Genomic DNA, 26,477 nt, shown 5'->3' with positions numbered 1-26,477 from the left:
GCTGGAGTCCTGGGCTCAAATCCCACCAAGGACAACATCTGAAAGGAGTTTGTATGTTCTCCCTGTGTTTGTGTGGGTTTCCTCTGGGTACTCCAGTTTCCTCCCACATTCCCCCCCAAAAAATACTGATAGGGAATTTAGATTGTGAGCACCATCGGCGACAGTGATGACAATGTGTGCAAACTGCAAAGTGCTGCGGAATATGTTAGCGCTATATAAAGATTATTATTTATTAGTGCTCACGTGCACTAAAGCAAAATACTCCGGGTTGCATAGCAAGAAGCAGTCATCTCTGCACACATACCTCCCATTGACTACACAGCCATTAGCCTCCTTACATACCTCCCCCTCTGCCTAAAGCCGTGGGGCTTGGCACCTTCCATTACCAGACCAGAGACCCTTCTCGGTCTCCTTTGATAGTACACCCGTCATTCAAAATCGGGCCCTGTCAGTGAACCTTTTTGGAACAATGTATCATTTCACTCCTTCACGTCCTCTGGTAGAGTTGCCCCTTTTCCAGACCATTCTCTCCCTGACTGCCTCCACTGGTTTGTGCAGCCTCGAGATTCCCTTACAGTCAAGCCTGCTGTCTGGTCTGAGTCTGACCCTTTGTCACTACATCTGATACAGGTTCTCCTGCTTATGCTACTCAGCACTGAGTTAACAGAGGAGACACTACTTCTAACCCTTTTAGCTTCAGATTGCATACTACTAGTTTTTAGGGAACCCCTTCGTCTCTCTATACCCCAGGTTGGAAGTGGTCGCCACCTTCTTTCCATTTCCTGTAGCTGTACCATAATCTGCAGTCTGTTCTGTCTCAGCTGCTCTACCTCTTGTAGGTACGCCAGCCAATATTCAAGGAGTATTTGAATATTTTTAAGGCTCTCCATTGACCCGACAATCAGCCGGGATCCTCACACTCGCCACACCAGACTCATTCACAATTTCTTGCATCACTTGTGCAAGTCTCCCAATGACTTTCCTCACCAGATTTCTGGGCAGCTGAATGATGTCTTTTACAAACCTCAGTTGACTTTGAGCTTTCTTTGCATGCTCCAGACGTCGAGCAGCTTCCTTATTCCTTAACAGGATCATCTGTTTCGTGCGGAGACAGTGTAGGTGCATGTCACTCAGGATAGCCACCCGCTTCAGTGTGTTCCCTAATCGACAGTATAACCAACTGCTGAGTCTCTGGCGCCCAGTTCACACTACATGCTTTCAACATCTTTCTAAATGCCTCATGCACTGCCTCACTGGCACACGCTTCTTGCACGTCCTCAGGTACCCCTACCAGGCACTGGAAGAGCAAAGTCTCATCCTTTTCATGAACGGACACCTCCTGCTTTGCCTTGGACATTTCTATCAAGTCATCTGCCACGACCGAGGGATCGTCTTGTTCAGCTTTTAGCGCAAGCTCTCCCTGAGCTTCACACTCTTCCAGACGCAAGTGCGAAGCCTTGCTGTGAGGAACTGTTGGGGCAGGTAGACTGTCATGCAGCAGGCGGTGAGGGCCCTGAGAGGGTTGTGGGTAGTCCACGGTGTGCACCCCAAGGAGGGATGGATCTGCTGTAGTCTTCCCAGGTACCTCCTGGACCGATGCCCACAGTCTAGCACCAAATGTAAAGGATCATACTTACTTAGGTGTAGCAGGAAGAAAACAGGAGGCGTGCTTCTTAAGAAAGTCCGTGTGGGTTTATTTCCTTCATAAACCCAGCAGTAACAACAAACAGTAAACAGCCTTCATAGCAGGCAAAACAACACAAAACTGTCCTTACCTGGGGCTCTCTGCTCCTTCAGGCCTGTGGGCACACAGGCTGGGGCAATGTCCAGCACGCAGGCTTGGTCTGGAGCAACAAACCCAGGAGACCTTCTACCTAACAAGACACTGACCATGTACCAAACAACAATCTCCATTATGTAGGCTGTAACCACACCCACAGGTGAGGTATGTGGGTAGTCAGACCCGCCCATCTCTCACAGCTACCTGCAACCCGGACCCAGGTACACTAAACGACATCATAGTACTCACATGCACTAAAGCAAAATACTCTGGGTAGCATCGCAGGGAACAGCCTTCTCTGCGACACATACCTCCCATTCACTACATGGCCAGAAGCCTCTTTACAGTGTGTAAATGAAAAAAATACATTTTTTCCCACAAAAATGTTGTTTTAGTTTCAGTTTTTTCCTTTTCTTAAAAGAAACAGGAAAAAATGGACCCCAAAATTTGTTGTGCGATTCCTCCTGAGTACACCAATACCTCCATATGTGGTGAAAAACCACCTTTTGGGCAGATGGTAGGGCTTAGAATGGAGCACTAACTAAATTCTGAGCGCAATTTTGGCTGGAATAGATTGTGAATGCCATGTCACACTTGAAGAGCTCCTGACATGCCAAAACAACAGATACCCCCACAAGTGACTACATTTTGGAAACTATACCTCTTGAGGAATTCATCTAGGGGTGTAGTGAGCATTTTTAATCCTCAGGCGATTCACAGAATTGTATAACATTGTTCTGAGTCAGTAGAAAATTACCATTTTTTCCAATGTTGCTTTGGCCCCAAGTTTTCAGTTTTCAAAAGAGATATTAGCATAAAATAAATGATACAGTTTGTTAACCAATTTCTCCTGAGTTCGCTAATACCACATATGTGTTCAAAAATTACTTTTGAGGGACAGTGCAAAGCTCAGAATGGAAGGAATGCCTTATTGGAGTGCAGATTTTGCTGGAAAGGTTTGAGGATGCCATGTCACATTGGCAGAGACCCTGAGGTGCCAGAACAGCAGAACCCTTCCATAAGTGACCCACTGTACAAACTACACCTCTCAGTTAATTAATTGACACCAAATATGCCTCACAGAATTTTATACGATTGGTCGGTGAAGAAAGAATAATTACATTTTTACCACTAAAATGTTGTTTAAGGGCTAATAGGAAAAAAGGACCATACTGTTTGTTTTGTGCAATTTCTCTTGAGTACGCCAATACCCTAAATGTACTAGGGAACTACTTTTCAAGCACAGTGGAAAGCTCAGAAGTGAAGGAGCACCATATTATAGTGCAGATTTTCCTGTCATAGCTTGCGGATGCCATGACCCACTGGTTGAGCCCTTGAGATGCCAGAACAACAGAAACACCCATAAGTTATCCCTTTTTACAAACTACACATCTTGATGAATTAATTCAATGTTGCAGTGATCTAAGCAACAACACGGATGTGTCACAGAATTTTATACCATTGTGCAGTAAAGAAAAAATAATTAAATTTTTTAACACAAAAATGTTGTTTTAGCCCCAGATATGACATTTTCACAAGCTGAAATGGGTAAAAATGGCACCAATTTCTGCTAAACAAGGCAATAACCCATATGTGGCTGTACAGTACTGTTTAGCCACAAGGCGAGACTTGGGAGGGACGGAGCACTATTTGACTCTTGGAGAATTATCATACACTCCCTGACAGAAGTTATGTCGCTTATCCATGTTATGTAAATAAAAGCTTATAACCTGATGTTAAATTCATCCATTGGTTGTATAAATTATTCTTTTGAAAGCTGAAACCTTCCGAAATGTGGTTTAGGTTAAGAAAATAAATTGGCATCAATGCAAAAATATTTATCAGTTAATGGATACAGAATGGTCAGATTTTGGCAAGACAAAAGTTTTGTCGCCTGGTCATATAATACACCCAATCCTAGTTTACATCCTCACCTGTGCTCAGTAAATGATCGGTTAATTAGTGTGTGTATAAAAAGAAACCCAGCACCCCAGACCTTCACTTGAACTGCAACTTGAGCTCTGACAACATGCCAAAAATCCACCCTGCAACCAAAGCCTGGATTATCAAGAGGCTAAAGACCAGATCCACTGCAGAGGTTGCACCTGTAATATGTCTCAGCGTCAAGTACAAAGAATTAAAAAAAGATTTCAAGAGACTGGAGATGTGTCTGACAAGCCCAGGTCCGGCAGTCCCCGCAAGACAACTGCTCAGGAGGAACGTTTGTTGGTTAGAAAATCCAAAGCAAACCCATCTTCCACTGCAGCAGAGCTCCAACAGGCCTGGTCACCTCAAGTCCCTGTGTCAACTAGAACAGTTTGTAGGATTCTGTCTCGAAATGGCCTCCATGGTCGAATCAGTGCCCAGAAGCCAGCACTAAACAAAAGGCAAATAAAAAACCGTGTGGCATTTGCAAAGTCCCACAGCCTGCTAAACAGATAGACGCTGGAAAAGTGGCAGAAGGTGGATTTTTCTGATGAATCTTCAGTATAATTACACCACAGCCACTGCAAATACTGCAGGAGACCTACTGGAGCCTGTATGGATCCAAAATACACCCAGAAAACTGTTAAATGTGGTGGTGGAAAGATCATGGTCTGGGGTTACAACCAGTATGGGGGTGTGCAAAACATTTGCAAGGTGGAAGGCAATATCAATAGCCTAAAATATCAAGAAGTATTAGCTACCTCTTATATTCCAAATCATAAAAGGGGTCAAATTCTGCAGCAGGATGGTGCTCCATCTCATACATCCATCTCTACAACAAAGTTCCTCCAGGCAAAAAAGATCAATGTGCTCAAGGACTGACCAGCCCAGTCACCAGACATGAACATCGCTGAGCATGTTTGGGGTAGGATGAAAGAAGAAGCTTAAAGACAAAACCAAAGAATCTAGATGAACTCTGGGAGGCATGTAAGACTGCATTCTTTGCTATTCCTGATGACTTCATTAATAAATTGTATGAATCATTGTTGAACCGCATGGATGCAGTCCTTCAAGCTCATGGAAATCACATAAAATATTAAATATGACTCTAATAGCACCACAACTTCATTCACCAATGTTATGCAACATATATTTATATTTTAAGTTAATTATTTGTTTGAATATCACATTACTTTCTGTGGGTGACAAAACTTTTGTCTTGCAAAAATCTGACCATTCTGTGTCCATTAACTGATCAATATTTCTGCATTGATGCCAATTTATTTTCTTAACCTAAATCACATTTTGGAGAGTTTCAGCTTTCAAAAGAATAGTTTATACAACCAAAGAATGAATTTAACATCAGGTTATAAGCTTTTATTTACATAACATGGATAAGCGACATAACGTCTGTCAGGGAGTGTAGAATTGTTTGTGGACTATATAGATAGAGCCCCTATGTGCAAGAAAAGCAGAATTCTCCTTCAAGTGACCCCATTTTAGAAATTACACCCCTCTGGGAATTTATCTACTGGTGTAGTGACTATTTTAACTCTATGTGTGTTTTCCAGAATCATGCAAATGTGGATGTTGGGGAGTGAAAATTGCAAATCTGCTATTGTAGTGCCCATACGTTGTGGTGACCATACATTGTGTCCAACTCGTACTGAGGGTGTTAAATGTGGTGTAGGCACACTGTGGGGCTCAGAAAGGAGGGGTAATGCAGAATTAACTGGATTTATTTTGGGGGACGAAGAGCCATAATGCTTTTCCAGAGCCATTGTGCTGCCAGTAGCATTAAAGCTCCTTATATTTCCATTGACAGATGACAGACCTGAGCGGAAACTTGATTTTTTTGTGGATTAAGTTGAATCTTTTATTGAGAACATTTTACATAACATTTTGGATCACATTTATCCTGCACTGTATGCTGAGCACTTACATCAGGATTTCTATCTAAATCTCTGAGTGACGTGATTCAGATGAAACCCCTGAGGACTCCAGTCACTATAATGAGGCAATAGAGTAACTCTGGACTCCATCTGGCCTCTGTTCAGCATTGTCCTTCTTTTGAGAGGTGTACAAAGCCGTGGCTGACTGGGCTTTAATGCACGCTTAAAAAGACAGACACCACGTGATCATAGGTCAGATGGCATCCACAGTTCCTCCATCTGCCTCATTATAGGGAATCTTCCTTTGGGGTTCCATCTGAAGCATGTATTTCAGAGATTTACTCAGAAAACCTTTAAGCTTTCAGTGTAGAGTGCAGGAGAAATGTGAGCGGAGCCTTACTGCGATCTTTGGGAGGCAGAATGAACAAATCAAGAACAGGTGAAGAATTTCTTCTATTTAATTTTTATGCTGTTCCTCATGCAAAATAATTGATTAGATGACTTTATTCTTTGGGTCGGTGCCATTACAGTGATACCAGATATATATTTTTCATGTTTGGCTACTAATACACACTAAAAACGCTTTTTTTTTCAAAAATAAGTTTTTGAGATTGATTTTCTATTTTTTCCAACAGAGTTAGTTGGGGGCTTGTTTTTTTGCAGGATGAGTTTACTTTTTTATGGGTAACATTTTGAGGAACATAACATTTTTTGATCACTTTCTATTCTATTTTTGGGAGGCAGAATGAACAAAAACCAGCAATTCAGGATTTTTTTATGCTGGTCACTGTGTGGTAAAAGTACATACAAAAAAGTCTTAGTGCAATATACCATCTTAAGTTCCACTTCAATATATGATAATGGCTCTTAAAATGTAACAGTCATTCCAGGAGAGCTTGAAGTAAAATCTGCATTTGCCTCTAGCTCCTTCATCCTCCTCCCCTCACCATTAAAACATATGAGCAGCAACTCATCTCTTATCTCAGCAATGTCAACATCTGTCTTCATTGAAAATAGATTTTACGGATTGTACCCATAAATTGAGGGTAAAGCAAAGGTATATTACAAAGTTTCGAATGCACATGTATAGTATCAATTTATTAAATAAAAATTGAAATCACTAAGGGCCATTAAGATCATAGACACACAAGTGAGGATACTGCAATTGATAACACATATTTTTTTTATTGAGAATGACATGACATTTTATCATAATGGTGCCTTCTTGATGCTACACTTCTTTCCCTTCTTCTAACCCTGTGTATTACCTGTCAGTGTCATGTGGTCTTTTACCAACTGAAGTGAAACACGTTGAACTATTCTTTATTTGCCAAAAAGCTTTGGAAGAATTTCCTAATGACCTTTATTCTTTACTTGTCTTACTTATATTTGAGAGCACTATGGTATCTACATCTGCTTTGATGCCTGTTCCACTTACAGCTCATAAAAATGTGGTTGTCACATCTCACCCTTACTGTTAACAAATAGCACACTACTGTCCAACCATTGTAATTAGATAATAACAGGGAATCAGTCTATGGTCTGACTGAAATGGTCCTTCTCACTTTAAGAAATCTAGAAGATGGAACAATGCTGTATTGCCGTAGAAAATATACCATATTTTTCGGACTATAAGACGCACTTTTGTTCCCCGAAATTTTTGGGGAAAGTGGGGGGTGCGTCTTATAATCCGAATCTGTGTGCTGTGCTGTAGAGGAGGGGGGGCGGCTCTGGAGTGGTGTCAGGGGGCTGGGGTGGGCTGCCTGCGGGCTGCTGAGACAGCAGGAGGTTCTGTGCTCCCGCTCATTAGCCTCATGTAATATTCATTGCACCTGCTGTCCATCACCTCGGTGCTGAACCTGTGCCGAGTTGATTCACAGGGGAGCAGCGAATATTATAGGTGCCTGCACTCTTCCCCCCACACCCATCATGGATATGGCCCCCGGTCACTCTTATATGCCCCCCTGTGCTGCTGGCAGGCACATGCTTCCCCCTCCCTGCGCTGCTGGCAGGCATATGCTCCCCCATCCTGTGCTGCTGGCAGGCACATGATAAAATAACAAACACTTAACTCACCTTCCCCTGATGGTTCCGTGCTCACAGCTCCTCGGTTTCTTCCTGTATCTGTGCTGACATCCGATCATGTGATCGGCACAACACAGTGAGGGCATCACTGTGTGCCCAGGTCACATGATCCGATGCCTGGGAAACAGGAAGCGCAACCGAGGAGCTGTGAGCACGGAGCCATCAGGGAAAGGTGCGTTAAGTGTTTGTTATTTTATCATGTGCCTGCCAGCAGTACGGGGGGCATGTGTCTGCCAGCAGCACGGGGGGGAGCATGTGTCTGACAGCAGCACAGGGAGGGGCATGTGCCTGCCAGCAGCATGGGGGGCATGTGCTTGCCAGCAGCACAGGGTGCATATGACTGCCAGCAGCACAGGGGGGGCATGTTTCTGCCAGCAGCACGGGGGGCATGTGCCTGCCAGCAGCACAGGAGGGACGTGTCTGCCAGCAGCAGGGGGGTGGCATGTGCCTGCCAGCAGCAGAGGGGGGGAGCATGTGTCTGCCAGCAGCAGGGGGGTGGCATGTGCCTGCCAGCAGCACAGGGGGGGCATGTGTCTGCTAGCAGGAGGGGGGGTGGCATGTGCCTACCAGCAGCAGAGGGGGGGAAGCATGTGTCTGCCAGCAGCAGGGGGGTGGCATGTGTAGCGCCCCCACTGCCGCAGGGCCGAGGGGTACCCGGTACCGGGCCTCTGAGTCTCTGCTCTGGGGTTGTCACGGTGGCTAGGCCCGGTCCGTGACCCTGCTGAGGGGCGTACGGTAAATAATAGATGTGGATAGTGGTGGTGGTGCGGTGCAGTAAATAACGAGGACACCAGGTTGCAGTCTCTTTACCTCTTTACTGAAGGTCTCTGGGTCCTCAGTCCGGAATACGGTTCACCAGGCTGCGCAAGTCCGGCCGGTCCGATGGCACCTCCAGTGTTCTCTTTGCAGGTGGAAATCTGTGCCTTCCTGCTAGCGCTATGTGTTGTGGTCCTCCCCTGCTATGCTTACGGAAAGTCCCCACAACTGTTGTGTCTGTTTCTCGTGTTCCCTCACAACTCGATTAGATGATATTCTGCTAATCCGTCCCTCCTGGTGTTATGGTTGGGACGCACCCGTATGACGGGTAGGCTCAGAGCTCTTCCGGGACCCTAGAGTCGCCCCTCTCCACAGGTTGCCCCCTATGTCTTCTTAGGTGATTTAGGTGAGACAGCCCGCCTGTGACTGACTGTCCTGCCGTTGGTTTGAAGTATTGCTTAGAGCTAGATATATAAATACTTCCTCGGCGTTCCGGCCGCCGGCTGTGCGCCTCAGTAGGATGTTGCCTCGGTCTTACAGCACGACTCCTACTGGTATTCTCCTTCTTGCTTTGATCTCGTTTCTCACTCAGCACAATATATCTCGCTTCTGATCCTTTCAAAGGCTACGTTCACATTAGCGTCATGCGACGCAGCGTCGTCGACGCACGACAACGCATGCGTCATGCGCCCCTATCTTTTTCATTGGGGACGCATGCGTTGCGTTGTTGTGCGTTTTCGGTAAAACGCACGACGCATGCGTCGTTTCACCGCACCTGGGTGGCGTCGAAGACGCTACATGTAGCATTTTTCTTGCGTTCAAAAAACGCGCGCGTCGCACTTGCGTCGCTCGTGCGTCGTCAATGCGTTACAATTTCCCATTGAAACCTATTGACGACGCACTTGCGTCGCGGGTGTGCGTCGTGCGTGCGTTGTGCGACGCATGCGTCGTTAGCTAAAATGAAACAAAAAAGTGTCTAGACAATGTCTAGACGGTGCAAACAGTGAGAAAAACATCCCCCATATATAAAGAAAATTTTGGATTGTTTGTCACTTCTGCTGCAGCATCTTGAGGCAAGACACCACAGGCACATCTCCAGAAGACGACTTCTATTCATCCGCTGTCCAGAGATGTAAGTATAGAATGATTCTGTGCATTTTCTCCATGTTTTTTAAAAAATTTTTTGCAAGTTGTGTTTTATATTCTGCACTGTGGTTAGGATATTGTGGTATTTTTGGTCTGGTTCTGATGTATGGCGTTGTATACGATGGCGTTTCATGGTCTGCGGCCTTGATTATTGTTCTTTCCAGGGTAGATTTTTCGTTTCCATTTATTGGTTTGGTGGTGTTTTTTGTATTAAGTTGTGATGTTTTATTCTTGCGTTATATGATGGCGTTTAATAGTCTCCGGCCCTGTCGGTTTTATTGTAAAGTATGGTAGTATAGAATGATTCTGAGCCCTTTTATTACATTTATTAATTTTTTATTGCAAGTTGTGTATTATGTTCAGCACTGTGGTTGTGTAAAGACATCGTTGTATGTTTATGGTTGTGAGGTATGGCGTGTATTGGCCCTTTTATTGTCTCCGGCCCTGTCGGTTTTATTGTAAAGTTTGTTTTGTTATTAATGTTTCTGCCCTTAATTTTTCGGGGTTGTTAAATTTTAACTTTCAGAAAAATATTGTTTTTTTTGTGTTGCTCCGTGCATACTGTACTTTAAAAAAAAAAAAAAAAACTTGGGATTACTACATTGGGTCTGTTGTAGATTAGTCTTCTTATCTTTAGGCTTTTGTACTCTGGCATTGGGTTGTCTCTGCCATTGTTTCTTTAATTTAATCAATGTGGCAGTGTTGTTTGCTCAGCGTTAGTTCAGTTGGAGTGCAATGTTCTTTGTGGTTTAAATGACTTTTTTTTTTTATTATTTATTTATTGCTGGATTGTGCATAGGAGCATAGTATCAATGTTATTTTGTTCTTTATTTCAGAATTGCATTAGTCATGGCCAGCGGCAGCGAGTCGAGCAACACCCCACCGCTGAGGAGAGCGGTGAGTACATGATCTACTATTGCTTACTATTCGCTGTCATTTGTAGATGGGTCACTCAACTTTTTGGTAAACTATTTTGCAGGCTTCTTCAAGTGAGGAGGAGAACCAGGAGGAAGAGAGGGAGCAGGAGCAGGGACCACGGGGCCAAGCTGTGGTTGCATCACGGAGAGTAAGAATTTTTTTCAAACCTATTAATTTTTTTTGTTTAACTTTTTTTTTTTGGCAGGTATGGGGGGTGGTGGGAGGTTGTGGTGTTCTGTGTAGTAGGTGGCGGTGGAGGAGGTAGGGACAATTTTTAGATCTTTCAAACATTAATATTTACCATTTTTTCTAGGTTTCACAACGGTCCCTGGATGAACCACTGGATATTGACCTGATGGTGGCATCCATTGAAGAACGGGGCCCGTTGTGGGACAGCCGTGACCCCCGGCACGCGGACCAGGGCATATTGCGCCGTCTGTGGATAGAGGTGGCACTATTGCTGTGGGATGGCTTCGACAGCGCTTCACCCAAGGCCAAAGATAGTTTCCGTAAGTATTTACAAAATGCTGCTGTGACCCATCATGCCAGGATTACACAACCGTCTGTGATGTCTTCTATTGGGATTGCACACGGTTGCGTAATCGTTTTCAAAATATTATCTAAAACTTTTTTTTTTTTTTTTAATTTATACACAGTTAAACAATTGAAGACCAGATGGCGCTCCATGAAGGACCGTTTCAAGAGGGGCCTGAAAAAGGAGGGACAGAGTCGTAGTGGTGCTGCCGCTTCAAGGACCTCGGTGTACAAGTACAACCGTATACTGCAGTTCTTGCGACCGGTCCTTGTAAGCAGAGCGTAAGTATAGTACCTATGCACACACCTAGTTTTTATAACATTCCTATTCACATACTACCTTCCAGCCACGTAGTTTATTGCCCAGCCATTTATTTTGGCAAGTACCAAGTATAGAAGGGAAGAAAAAAAGACAAGCTCACCGAGGCGTGAAAAGTAAAAAATACATAATTTTATCCTCTTCAATCATAAGCAGAGGATGAAACATCAGCACAATACAATAGACACTATCTACGCGTTTTAGGTGACAGGGAACATCAGACCTGAAACGCGTACATAGTGTTTTTATTGTATTGTGCTGATGTTTCATCCTCGGCTTCTGATTGAAGTGAATAAAGTATTGTGTTTTTACTTTTCACGCCTCGTTGACCTTGAATTTTTTATTCATTTATGGTCTTCTCACACTTGACACAGCAGCGCCTCCCTTCTGGGATTACTAAAATGTTTGTACCAAGTATAGAAGGGAAGAAAAAAAGACAAGCTCACCGAGGCGTGAAAAGTAAAAAATACATAATTTTATCCTCTTCAATCATAAGCAGAGGATGAAACATCAGCACAATACAATAGACACTATCTACGCGTTTTAGGTGACAGGGAACATCAGACCTGAAACGCGTACATAGTGTTTTTATTGTATTGTGCTGATGTTTCATCCTCGGCTTCTGATTGAAGTGAATAAAGTATTGTGTTTTTACTTTTCACGCCTCGTTGACCTTGAATTTTTTATTCATTTATGGTCTTCTCACACTTGACACAGCAGCGCCTCCCTTCTGGGATTACTAAAATGTTGACCTTGACTTACTAGCCATTTCACTGAAATCCGAAGTATACAGAACACAGTAGATTGGACATGCCCAGCCAATATTTAATAGTGGAGTAGTATAGTGGCTATCCAGGTGTATCCGCGATTTTTTTAGACACAAACAAGTAAAATATAATCGATACGGCATACATTCCACTGCAAAGCAGGTTATGTTCCCATGGTTACTCAGCTCGCAGGACCTGTGATGACGTCGCGGTCACAGGACCGTGACGTCATGGCAGTTCCAACTGAAGCATAATTGTGTGGCGTTGCAAACCACAACCATGGGTGACTATTGTGAATTTAATAAATACATTTTTTTTTTTAATATTGATGGTGCATATGCAGTGTCAATATTAAAAATAGGTTAATATTAATGGCAGCAATGGATATCTGGCGGTAAAGTTAATTAATGACGCATGTTAAATGTGATATTTAGTATACTAAAGGTTTCCTTATGTTTTCACAGAACACACAGCAGCACCCGCGAGACTGTCCGACCCTCTGGAGCGGTACTTTGTGAAGCGCCATCTGAACAGTCGCAGCCATCCCACAGCGAGAGCAGGTCTGCACCACCCCAATCTGGCGAACCGGCAGCCGGTCCATCAGATGTTCCCCTGGCCGAGGCCTCTGTCGCTCCTTCCTTTAGGTCTTCCCGACAGCGTCAACGGGCCTCGGACAGGGAGGTCATGCCCGAATTTTTACATCTGAGCACCGTTTTTCAGAATGGTTTCAAGGCGATGTGCGATAAAATGTCCAATCTCGAACGTCGTCTTGAAATCATCGAAAGGGAGCTCCAGAAGCCGGCCAAACATTTTTTTAACGCCATTTACAAGGGCATGGCTGAACATCTTACGCCGGAACTCCAGATTTCGGTCATGCAGGGCTGCAACAATGTATATGTCAGTGCTCTGCAGCAGGCTCGGGTCATGCAGTCAGCGACAACTATGCCCGCAGTACCATCGCTGGCTGCCATGACTCCGACTCCTGCTGCAGAGCACCACCACAGAGCTCCGCGTGCCAAGGGCCACCGCCACCGCCACCGCCACCACAGAACAGACCCCGAAAGTTCTGAGCATGACAGGCCTTCAAGGGGACACAGACGGGAAGCCGACCCACACCCAGAGGGAGAGAGGAGGAAAAAGAAGAAGAAGATGACGACGACTACAAGCACTCCAACCTTGGCTATGGCTGCTCCAAAAAGTAGCACAAGAAAAAACTCCGGGTCTACCCGGAGCACAACAAGTACCAAGGCTGGGTCTACACAGAGTACACCCAGTACCCAGCCTGGGTCTACCCGGAGCCGGAGTAGCCAGCCAAGGACACTGGTCGTCCCTCCTCCTCCCTCATCTCCTGCTGAGTTAGTGTCGCCAACATCAACTGGCTGGATTGATGGCATCCCGTCTAGTGTCATAGACTATGCTGCTTCCTCCCCCTCGTCCTCCGCCTCGGTCTCCTCAACACCCCCAAAAAGTGTGGGATATCAATCCCCTTTAGTTGCCGATGTGGGTACCCCCTAATAACATTTCCCTTTTTTTTTTGTGTACCCTAAATAAATGTTCCTTTTTTTTAAAAAAAACCCATTGTTTTTATTGTCTCAAAGTTTGCACCAAATCACACCTTGCGCCGTATACACAAATCTTGTCTTTGTAACACCTGATGTGCAATGTCTGACAATATTTATCCAAATTTTTTTTTCATTGTTTATAGGGCTGTCGCTCATTGTACTCTGATGTTACAAATACAAACAGCATTGCTCAATATGTCAAGTTTACAATGTACCATCAGACAACGATTTCAGTATAGATAAATTTTTTTTTTGTGTGTAACCAACGTTATCTTTTCTGAAATCGTAAAAACAATTGAGCCCCTGCTGTGACTTTTTTGGTGTCAGCGAATGATTTTGAATGTTTAAAATAAAGATCCATGTGTACGCCGCCCCCCCACCCCCTGTGCGCCCCCCCACCCCATGTGCGCCCCCCACCCCCTGTGCGCCCCCCCCGCTGGTGAGAAAATACTTATCGCTGCTTCCTGGTCTGGCCGCGGCTTCTCCTGCATGCGGTCACGTGGGGCGAATCATTTACAGTCATGAATATGTGGCTCCACCTCCCATAGGGGCGGAGCCGACTATTCATGATTGTAAATGATCGGCCCCACGTAACCGCATACAGTAGGAGGCGCGGCCAGACCAGGAAGGAGCGAGGGAAGCGGGTAAGTATTTTCTCACCAGCGGGGGGGCGCACAGGGGGTGGGGGGGGCGGCTGACACATAGATCTTTATTTGTAACACTATTCTTCATATTTTCTCTACAGCTAACGCTGCTGCAGGGAAGATATGAATACCGGCTTCAGCACCATGTGGGGGGGACAGCGCTTACTGTAGCGCTGTCTCCTGCACGCACACGGACCCCAGACGGAGAATGTCCGTGTGAGGCCCGTGTTTTACGCGGACCCATTGACTCTATTGGGTCCGTGTAAAACGTGCGCTCCCACGAACACTGACATGTCTCCGTGTTTCGAAAACGGAGACACGGTCTGCAAAAAATCAATGACATCTGAACAGATGCATTGATTTTTATGGGTCTACGTGTGTCAGTGTCTCCGGGACGTGAGGAAACTGTCACCTCACGTACCGGAATCACTGACGTGTGAAACCGACCTTAAGAATATTGGTCAGGTGAGGTGGAAGCAATGTTCACAGTGTCGCCACTATTTGACTCTGGACGTATTCTAGCATCCTGAGTACAATAGTGTTCACTCTGTACAGTTTTGCAAACATGATCGTCTCCCTCCTTGTCAAGCCAGGTTCCATATGCACATAGTCTGCAGGATTAAAAATGGTTGACAAGGTGGGAGCCGATTATGTTATACGCCAAAACTGTGGAACAGACAAATTTTTGGGGACACACATTACTTTCAATAAAATTGGATTTCACAACTATGGAAAAACGTATGGGAGATTTGTTTTTGGAAAATGGAAAGGCACAAGAACTTTATTTAAAAACACAACGCATTATACAATTAGGGGACATTATAACAATAACCATATAATAACCATACATAGGATGGTTAAATGACATGGACACAACAGTGTTTACATGACATCATAACACAAAGATTAAACCATGTGATCTTGCCATGAAACACGGCCAACATCAGAAACAAAGTATGCAGCAAATTGGTCCCTCATATGAGCAATCTCCACAGTTGTCCGCAGAGGATTAGCTTGATAATCAGGCAATGGATTTGGTATGGGTTCATCGAGTTCAACGTTGACTCTCTCTTTATCAATAATGAAATTGTGGAGAACCACACACGCCTTCACCACCTCATCCACTGTCTCAATTTTCAAATTTATAGCGGATCCTAAGATACGCCATTTGGAGGCCAGGATGCCAAAGGCGCACTCCACAGTTCTTCTGGCCCTGGACAGTCTATAATTAAATATAGTTTTGGTGCGGTCCAACCCACGACTGGAGTACGGTTTAAGTAGGTTGCCACTCATTTGAAAAGCCTCATCCCCAACCACAACAAATGGCAGGGCCGGTCCTTCGGTGTTGGGAAGAGGTCGTGGCTGGGGGAAATTAAAATTGTTCTCGTATAATCTTTGGCCCATGTCTGACTCCTTAAATGTCCGTGAATCATTGGCACGGCCAAATGCGCCAATGTCCACGGCAAGAAACCTGCAGTCAGCACCTGCAATGGCCATGAGGACGGTGGAAAAGTGTTTTTTGTAGTTAAAAAACAGCGAACCACTTCGTGCAGGCTTTAAAATCCGGATGTGTTTCCCGTCAACTGCTCCAATACAATTAGGGAAGGAACAAACTTGTTCGAATTTTTGGGCGTTGGCCTGCCATATTTCTGTTGTAGGGAGGGGTAAAAACTCCTCCCGGAGGTTGTCCCACAATGCACGGCATGTGTCGGCAATAATACCAGACAGTGTGGATACTCCAATACGAAACTGGAAATGCAGTGATCTCAATGTCTCTCCAGTAGCAAGGAAACTGACAAGAAGAAAAAAAAAAATAATGTTAATTACATTGTTTTGAAAGAATTTTTCATTATTAATTACAATCCCCCACCCCACAAATCCAAAACACGTAACTTTAACCCTTTCACGACATGCGCCGTACATGTACTGTGCATGCCGTGTCTCCCCCTTTGATGTGGGCTCCGGCGCTGAGGCCACATCAAAGTTGCAACATGTCAGCTGTTTTGGACAGCTGTCGTGCGCGCAATAGCGGCGGGTGAAATCGCTATTCACCCACGGCTATTAACCTGTTATGCCACTGTCAAACGCAGACAGCGGCATTTAAGTACCGCATGGAATTTTTTTTTACCCCATTTAGATAAAAAATAACCTAGTCATAGGTGTCTATGAACTCGTACTGACCTGTAGAATCATAATGGCAGGTTAGTTTTAGCATTTAGTAAACCTAGCAAAAAAAAAAGTGTGGGATTGCACTTTTTTTGCAATATCGCCGCACTTGAAATTTTTTTTCCCGTTTTCTATTACATGACATGTTAAAATGATGACATTCAAAAGTACAACTCGTCACGCAAAAAATAAGCCCTCACATGGCCATATTGACGGAAAAATAAAAATATTCTGGCTCTGGAAAGGAGGTGAGCGAAAAACGAAAACACAAAAATGAAAAAGGGCCGCGGGGTGAAGGGTTTAAAAAATGGCAAGAACATATAAATCCTTCACATTGCATTACGTACCGTAGAGTCACCAGCAGACGTTCCTCGGGGGAAATCGATTTACGGAGCTGCGTGTCCTGCCTGGAAATGGTTCCTTCCACCAGACGCAACAGATATCGGAAGCTGTTTTGTGACATCCTTGTGTATTCAAAGTATTTATCCTGGTTCTCATTTAATTCGCCAAACAGACAGTGATAGGCTCCACGACTCTCTCGGACTTCCACTATCGGGTGTAGCCAAAAACGCCGATGACTCCTTCTCCGTAGTTTGTCCCTTTTCCTCTGTTCATGACAGGCAATAGCATATGCAATAGCAAGTGCTAATTCCAGCTCAAATTTTAGGTAGATAATCTCCATGGGACGATCCATCTTGATGCTCTATGGTTGGAAATAATCTATGCCGGGGTATATATACCACTATTACATTAATACCCACCCTCATCTACCCATTGGTGGCATTATCTATTTTCTGAACACTAGACCCACCCTCTTCTATTCATTGGTGGTGTTTATCTACTGTCTAGACACTAAATTGTTACATCATTGTTTGACAACGCATGCGTCGTAAAACGCTGCGTTTTTTGGTAAAACGCACCAAAAACGCACCAAAAACGCAGCGTTTTACAACGCATCCGTCCGACGCGTGCGTTTAAAAAGGTGCGTTTTAGCGTGCGTTTTTGATGCGTCGTGCGTTGCGTCTGCGACGCTGCGTCGCATGACGCTAATGTGAACGTAGCCTTAGGGCACCGCCGCTATGCTGAGCAGGCACGGTCCCGTGACATTCTTTCTCGTTGCCAGGCCTCTGTCAGGGTCCCAAACCTGACAGGGACCCTACCGAATCTTCCCCCACAACACCCTCTGCCACAAGGTGTTGCCTGGTTCCAACCCAGTCAGCTTTCTGACTAACTTCCTGCCTGACCCCCAGTTTACCCACACGGTGAGGAGTGGCCTAATAAATAGCACCCTTAGCTCCCCCTGGAGGCCCGACTGTGAAATGTATTGGTGTATGTGATACCTGGTCAGATGAACTCCTTCAGTGCCATCAGACGTACCATAGCCCCCCTTAGCGGCGGAGCCACAGTACTGCAACGACCAGGACTCTGGAGCGCTGCACATGTGCCTGCCAGCAGCACAGGGGGGGCATTTGTCTGCCAGCAGCACAGGGGGGTGGCATGTGTCGGCCAGCAGCACAGGGGGGCATGAGTCTGCCAGCAGCACACGGGGGCATGTGTCTGCCAGCAGCACAGGGGGGCATGTGTCTGCCAGCAGCACAGGGGAACATGTGTCTGCCAGCAGCACAGGGGGGGCATGTGTCTGCCAGCAGCACAGGGGGCATGTGTCTGCCAGCAGCACAGGGGGCATATAGCGACCGGGGGGGCCTGTACCTGCCAGCAGCACTGGGGGGCATATAGTGACCAGGGGGGCTGTACTTGTCAGCAGCACAGGGGGGCATATTGTGACTGGGGGGCATGTGCCTGCCAGCAGCACAGGTGGGCATGTCCCTGCCAGCACAGGGGGCATAGAGTGACCCAGGGGGAATGTGTCTGCCAGCAGTACAGGAGGGCATATAGTGACCATGGGAGCATGTGCCTGACAGCAGCACAGGGGGGCATGTGCCAGCACAAGGATGGGGGTTATATAGATACCAGGATGAGGGACATATGATTTGTAAGACGGACACTGGAATTATAAGACAGACGTATCTCTTTTTCTTCACCAAATTTGGGGGTGCGTCTTATAATCAGGTGCGTCTTATAGTCCAAAAAACATGGTAATAATAATAGATACGACAATGGTGCAGTAAGCATAATACCTTATATGTGTATCACCCCTTTAAACTGCCTCAGTGGGCTAGGGGTCAACTCGGTTTAACCCCTGTCCATGTTCCGTACACACAAGAGATGAGATTAAAACAACCCAACAAGTTTAATATACTGGGGCAAACAGGTGTAAAAGGCAAGGGTCATAACAAGGATCAGTGAACAAAGGATATCACACAAACACAGCAGATATGTGACCCTCTTAAAGGTAAAGGATGTGCTTTGAAGCCATGCTAGGTGTTGTTGGGATGCCCCGCCAGGGCAGCGGGGTACTTGGTACCGAGTCCGGTCTTAAAGGGGATGTCACGGTGGCTGTGACCTGGTCCATGGCCCTGGGTGCCCAATTAAAAGGGAAGGTCTTTAAAGGGATTTGTAATGTCTATTGTTCGTGACGCCACCTGTGGTATTCGGTCAGTAGGGACCGACGCTGCTTAAAGGGGTCCTCTGGGGTGATGTTGTTGTAGCAAGATGGTAACGCTTCCCAGAGGTGAAGCAGGGTCCTCAATGCTCCCAAGGTGTGTGGCAAAGATGGTATATGGCGACAAATAAGTGGAGAACACAGAGTTTGCAGTCTTTTACCTGGTTTACTGATGGTAGCAGTCCTCAGTCCAGGGTACCAGGTGTAGGGTAGCTGTAGTCCGGCTGGCTTGGAGGCAATAAGGGATCCCACTTCAGGTGAGGTCCGTAAGTCTTTCCTACTTGCGCCAGATGGCAAGGTCCCTGTGGCTTAAAGCTTGCTGACAGGGTCCCCTCTCTCCTGTCTTAAGACAGATGTCTGTACGATAGGCAGTTTAAGCCTGCTTATAGGATCCCTTAGATGACCCAGCTCTTAAGGTCACTGCTTCACCTCAGACTTGTTACAGACAATTGACATATAGTACTATGCCCTCCGGTTCTGTCACGCGTCCTGGAGAACAGCACAACCTCCGGCTCCCGGTCCCGGCTTCTGTGCTCTGGCTCTGAGGGTGTCCTTCTGCTGTTACCCTCCTGTGCTTTCCTCCACTGTGCTCCTTCCCTCTAAGCTCTTTCACAATTCAATTGCTCTCGTTATCTCTCTTTCCAGAGGCTGCAGCTCCATCCTGGCTGCTGGGCCTCTACGTCCTTCTCCTCTCCTCACTCCTCTATAACTCACTACAAGCTCACTGGCTCCTCCGCCAGACCAGGAAACATAAAGTCCAAGGAAGCTCCCCTGAATCCGGGTCCTGAGCTCCCCCTCCTGGCCTAGATTCAGATGTGTTGATGTTGAATGTAAGTGCCTTACCTGATAGGAAGAATCCCCCTTGCCTCCAAGCATGACATCACCTCCCCGAAGGGAAGGCAACATCACTGCAGCAACTGGCTACCTGGGGTGCTGCATGTGATAGCACAGAGCATTCCCTGGGGGGGGGGGTACAACAGTACAGCAATCACACATAAGTTTCCCAATTCTACCTACACTGCTGGACCTCAGTTAAAGATGGCACTTCCTCTTTAAGTGACAGCAAACACACTCCTAACTAATAACATATAACCCAATAATGGCTGCAGCAATGGCAGTAGCATAGTCCAATGCTGGCGCCCAGTTGTCTTGGATGTTGGCGCGCATACATGAACCATTGGTGCACTTTAATATCACAGTCAAAACAAAATCCCTTCAGCAACAGTTCTCTTATTAACTCCCCACAGAGTGGAACCACAAGTCCCAGTAGTAGCCACTCACTCCTTGATGTAGCAGGTCTGAGGTCACACAAGGATCCATCTTGGGGCTGTAGGGCCCAGATGTCTGGACCCAGAACTGTAGAATCATTCCCTGGTGGTGGTGGAAATGGCAACCTGGCTGGTCTGCAGATGTGGTTCAGCTGCAGTATTATGTTCTTCCCTCACACATTGAGTAACTGGACGATTAGCACTCATTCTGTGCCTCTGTCCCCTGCACTTCAGGATCAGACTCTGACAAGTCTGAAATGGAAACCATCTCACTGTCTCCTAGCTTCAACCTTTTTGTCTAACCTGCTCAGCCAACCAGTCCCTTCCTCTGCTGATCCTCCACCCCTATGATGCAGAGAGGTGTTACATGAGCTGTATACCAGAGCTTTATTATACTTACTTATATATGCTACTATATTCTGAACTATTTTACAAAGATTGTCACTGTCCTCATTGGGGCTCACAATCTAAATTCCCTATCAGTATGTCTTTGGAGTATTGGAGTAAACCAGAGTACCTAGAAGAAACCCACGCAAACACGAGGAGAACATGCAAACTCCTTGGAGATTTTGCCCCAAGATCCGAGTTGTTTAAAATACTTTCCAGATATATACTAAAAAAGAAAAGTCACTTCATAGCTCAGTCAATAGGACCTTCTAAAGAAAATGAACAAGGGATGCTGATTGAACTAGCTAACAATTTTTTCATGTCTACAAAGACTGTGGGTAGACCTCCAACTGATTTGCTTGCCAGGACAGGCATTATCCCTTTCAGAGCCCAGCAATGACATATTTTTGTGACTCTGTTCAGCACCATTTTGTAAAGATTCTTTATCTGGTATCTTCTCATTGAATTTATGTCATAAGTAATACTTTGAGTTGGCAGCTGCAAGTGCAAGAGACCTATCATACATCTGGTATTATCATTGTGGAGCATGCATGAGAACAAAGTTGATATTTTTTCTAGAAATACCTATGATAATAATAAATAATTAATCAATGATAAAAAAAACGGTTGTATACTTGTATGTTAGTTTTTATCAAAGTTTCTATGGAGACAATTTTTTTTATGTGAAAGCAGCTATATAAATGAAGGATTTATTTTCAAGATTTCATAATGATGAAATATAAGTAATCCCTGTATTATATGCTGGAGAAGCTTCAACCTTTGTGGGATTAATAAATCAAAATTAAGGACATTTTTGTGTTTTCCTAGACCAGTTCATTTATATACATTGCCGTCATCCCTCAGCATGTTTAAAAAGACTCCTCATTTCCTTTCCTTTTCAGTGCACATACATATAAATTGTCTTAAAGTTGAACATAGTGAGATCTTAAGCAGCACATGAACATACAAGTATTGGTTTTGGAGACTTATTCTTTATCCTCTAAGTCAAAGTGGCTGTGACTGAGCCTTTTTCTCGCTTTGATTATTTAATGTGTGAACATGCCAGCATATTTTACGTCTTCAAAGAACATTAGTATTGGCTGTTTTTATAAAGAAATTCATTGAAAGTTTTGGATCCCCCTCTGTACATGCCAGCAGCCTAAATAGACATGTTCATAATACAAACATAAAAATCGATGTCATACACAGGTACAGCATCGACCATGCTGAAAATCAGTGAAAGATACAGGGATGTGTAAAAGTTTTAGGCAGATGTGGAAAAAATGCTTTATTTTATCAAATAATAAAACTGAAATTGAATGCACAAAAAAGAAATCTAAATGAATATTTGGTATGATTACCCTTTGCCTTCAAAATACTTCAATTCACCAACCTAACTCTCCCCCACTCCCTATTTCTAAATTTTACATAGAACTGCACCCAATAGCACTTGGTAACTGCACTTAGATAATGGCTAGTGACCAGATCATCTGGTATGTGAAATGCCCTACTTATTATAATGATGGCTGGACCATACATGACAAGCACTTTCTACCTTTTGTGTCCCCCCTACATCCTTATAGATTGTAAACTTGTCAGCAGGAACCCCACTCCTCCTGTAACTGGTGAACTGTGCTGCTTTGTGATGACTATATTGTTTTTACATGTCCTTGCTTAAAGGGAACCTGTCACCCCCAAAATCGCGGGTGAGGTAAGCCCACCGGCATCAGGGGCTTATCTACAGCATTCTGTGCTATTGACGTTAGCACTTCTGAGTTACATTACTCAGATTTCTATTATCCCTGACAAAATGGCGATTTCCATGGTCTTCAGTGGGATGGCCGCAGGCTGTGCGCACGCGCATCTCGGACCTTATGCTTCCTGGTTCCCGGGTGGCTATCAATAGCAGCTGCGCGCACAAATTATTTGACGTCAATTGGCGGACTTCCGCCCTATACGCGTGCAGCTGTGACGGCCGCAGGGTATACTGGAGCTCGGTCCTAGGGGAACGTGCGCCGATGAGCCAATTACATTTCCGGTATGTACCCTATTTTAACATGTGAGAGCGATCAATAGTCAAACCCCTTTTGAGAAAGCTGACCGCGAAACGTGCGTCAGGGGGCCGCTTGTGGAACAGGGAGAATCATCCATATATACGGGTAAGCTGCATGATGTGATTATATGATTGTTACTGACTATGTTGGTTTGCACTGTGGCACTTTACTCCATTATGGAGATATATAGGATCATAGAATTTACCTCATAAGTCTTTAGGATTTTGATGCATCACAAGCAGCACCAGGGATGTAATGTATTTCTCTTTTGCTCCTCAGCATACCATATGTTTCCTCCACACCTTGTTTGGGCATACGTGCTATTATTGTATTTGTAATTTGATATTATTTGTCAAAATAAAATTTATATTTTATTAATATGATTGTTGGGATGTTTACACTCCGTTCTCTTGTTCAATATGCATTTTGGAGTTCCCTGATTTGTCCTACAGATTTGGACAATAGTATTGGGAGAGGTATACTAATCTACTCTCGGCCACAAACTGACTATAGGTTTTTTGAGTTTTGTGTTGAGCATTCTGGAATGCTGTAGATAAGCCCCCGATGTATTCTAAAAGATGAGAAAAAGACGTTAGATTATACTCACCCAGGGGTGTTCCGGCTGCTGCTACGGGTCCGGCGCCTCCCATCTTCAGATGACGTCCTCTTCTGGTCTTCAAGCTGCGGCTCCTGCGCAGGCGTACTTTGTCTGCCCCGTTGAGGGGAGAGCAAAGTACTGCAGTGCGCAGGCGTGGGCCTCTCTGACCTTTCCCGGCACCTGTAATTAATGAACTGAAACATTATCTTGTATTATCAGGATATCATTAATATGACACACTAAATAAAAAAAATAGTCTCCTTAGGGTATGTGCAGACAATCAGAAAACTCTGCGGATTGGACGCTGTGTACTTGTGCAGCGTCAAACCTGCAGCGGCCAGATGTTACAGCATAACGGATGGGATTTCAAGAAATCTCATGCACACTATGCATTCAGAGTCGCCCGCGGATCACCCGCGGAGACAGACATGCAGCGCGTCTCTCCAGACCACATCATGACTATTTATCTTGCAGAGACGCCCCCACATCATTAGCATACAATATAAACTATGGATTTCTCTAAAACGGCAAAACTTATATTTAGCCCCTCCACGAGATGAGCCATACATGTACGGCGCATGTTGTGTCTCCCCATTTGATGTGGGCTCCGACGCTGAGCCAACATCTTTCCCAGCACATGTCAGCTGTTTTGAACAGCTGACATGTGCATGGAACAGCCGAGGGAGGAATCGAGATCCACCCGCTGCTGTTAACCTGTTAAATGCTGCTGTCAAACTCTGACAGCGGCATTTAATATGCGCTTTTGGCAATTGTGCCGGAAATCCATCCATCGGTGACCCCCGTCACATGATCACGGGTCACCGATGGGTTGGCATGACAACCAGAGATCTCCTTCAGACCTCTATGGTTGTCACTGCTGGATTGCTATGAGTGTCGCTCGGTGGTCAGCGTTCATAGCAAGTCAGCAATTCTGCTACATACAGACGATCTGATCATTGCCTGTATGTAGGAGAGGTGATCGGGTTATGGCAGCTTCTAGTCTCCCATGGAGTCTATTGAAGCATCCCAAAAGTAAAAAGTAAATGTTTTTAAAAAAGTTCAAATCACCCCCCTTTCGTCCCATTCAAAATAAAGCAATAATTAAAAAATCAAACATACACATATTTGGTATTGCCATGTTCAGAATCACTCAATCTGTCAATATAAAAAAAGAATTAACCTGATTGCTAAACAGTGTAGCAAGAAAAAAGTGAAAATGTCAGAATTATATTTTTTTTGGTCACCGCAACATTGCATTAAAATGCAATCAATAGATCATATCTGCACCAAAATGGTATCATTAGAAACGCCAGCTTGGCATGCAAAAAATAAGCCATGACCCAACCCTATATCATGAAAACTGTAGATACTACGGGTCTTGGAAAATTGCGCATTTTTTTTTTACAAACTTTACCACTTAAATAAAAAAGAACCTAGACATGTTTGGTGCCTATGAACTTGTAATGACCTGGAGAATCATAATGGCAGGTCAGTTTTAGCATTTAGTGAACAAGGTAAAAAAAATTAAAAAAACAGTTGTGGAATTGCACTTTTTTCGCAATTTCACAGCACTTGGAATTTTTTTTTTCCGTTTTCCAGTACATGACATAGTAAAACCAATGATGTCGTTCAAAAGTACAACTTGTCCCGCAAAAAACAAGCCCTCACATGGCCATATTTTTGGAAAAATAAAAAAGTTATGGCTCTGGGAAGAAGGGGAGTGAAAAACAGAAACGAAAAAATGAAAAAGGGCCCAGGGTGAATAATAATAATAATAATAATTTTATTTATATAGCGCCAACATATTCCGCAGCGCTTTACAACTTATAGAGGGGACTTATACAGACAACAGACATTACAGCATAACAGAAATCACAGTTCAAAACAGATACCAGGAGGAATGAGGGCCCTGCTCGCAAGCTTACAATCTATGAGGAAAAGGGGAGACACAAGAGGTGGATGGTAACAATTGCTTTAGTTATTTGGACCAGCCATAGTGTAAGGCTCGAGTGTTCATGTAAAGCTGCATGAACCAGTTAACTGCCTAAGTATGTAGCAGTACAGACACAGAGGGCTATTAACTGCATAAAGTGTATGAGAACATGATGGAGGAACGTGATTATGTTGTTGTTTTTTATTAATAGGCCACACAGGGATAATTAGGTTAATGCGTTGAGGCGGTAGGCCAATCTGAACAAATGAGTTTTTAGTGCACGCTTAAAACTGTGGGGATTGGGTGAAGGGGTTAAGCCCCACTTTCTGTTAACTCATGCAGCAGAAGAAGGCTATAATCACGGAAACGTATGTCGGGCCTGGCACCACACTCTACAGGAGGTAAATTATACCTTTCTTCTCCCTCTTTTAACCTCCTTTTCCTCCTTATATGCAATGCCTAAATGACATTGTTTGTACTCTGCAGCAGCCATCTTTTACTTACCCATCTATCACTAGTAATATGGTGTACTGTTACTGCTAGTATAATGATTATAACTTATTGCTAATATCATAATTACGATCTTTTCATTGACTGTTCCACTATGACTGCCGAGGGGCCCTTGTAATAATTATATATGTGTAGAATTAACAATGGACCAACATGTTGTGTCCTTATGGGAGGAATACATATTGTGATTACCCCTGCTGAGTGTGGGGCCGATTTTCTAGTTTTCCCTCTTTTTAATTATCATTTTTACACTTGTTTTTGTATATATAATACAATTTCATGTTTTACACTTTTATGGTTCATTGTTTACAATTTGTTCTCTTGGATTACATTCTTTGTTGCACTGAACCATGATGATTCCATGTGGTATATTGGGCGCATACCATATATACTCAAGTATCAGCCGATCTTGAGTATAAGCCGAGGCACCTAATTTTGCCACGAAAAACTGAGTAAGCTTATTGACTCGAGTATAGGCCGGGTATGCATTGTCCCCTAATCCACATCCTGGTATACATGGCTCCCCCTTCCCTGTCCTGGTATGCATGGTTCACCCATCCCTGTCCTTGCATGCATGGCTCCTTATTCCCTATCCTTGTATGCATGTTTTAAAAAAACAAATATCCTACTCACCTTCCTGTGCGCCCTGATGCATCTCGTTCTGGTGCC

At 44.6% G+C, this 26,477-nt stretch overlaps 1 protein-coding gene across 3 annotated transcripts; it reads left to right on the top strand.

Moving 5' to 3' along the window:
- The first annotated feature begins 9,068 nt into the window (after nt 1–9,068).
- On the top strand, nt 9,069–13,887 carry LOC143776149 (uncharacterized). 3 transcript variants are annotated; one of them, XM_077265201.1, is made up of 6 exons: nt 9,069–9,571; nt 10,422–10,482; nt 10,565–10,651; nt 10,817–11,012; nt 11,160–11,319; nt 12,588–13,887. In XM_077265201.1, exons 2-6 carry the CDS (start codon nt 10,435–10,437, stop codon nt 13,636–13,638), a joined length of 1,542 nt encoding a protein of 513 aa, XP_077121316.1. In that variant the 5' UTR covers nt 9,069–9,571; nt 10,422–10,434; the 3' UTR covers nt 13,639–13,887. The 3 variants fall into 3 exon arrangements, with proteins under 3 accessions (XP_077121316.1, XP_077121314.1, XP_077121315.1); XM_077265199.1 differs by having other exon boundaries at nt 10,817–11,319; XM_077265200.1 differs by lacking the exon at nt 9,069–9,571 and having other exon boundaries at nt 9,792–10,482; nt 10,817–11,319.
- Nucleotides 13,888–26,477: the final 12,590 nt, after the last annotated feature.

The sequence above is a fragment of the Ranitomeya variabilis genome, chromosome 5, assembly GCF_051348905.1.
Source record: "Ranitomeya variabilis isolate aRanVar5 chromosome 5, aRanVar5.hap1, whole genome shotgun sequence".
Classification (NCBI taxonomy): Eukaryota; Metazoa; Chordata; class Amphibia; order Anura; family Dendrobatidae; genus Ranitomeya; species Ranitomeya variabilis.
This window is presented reverse-complemented; position numbering and strand designations above follow the sequence as displayed.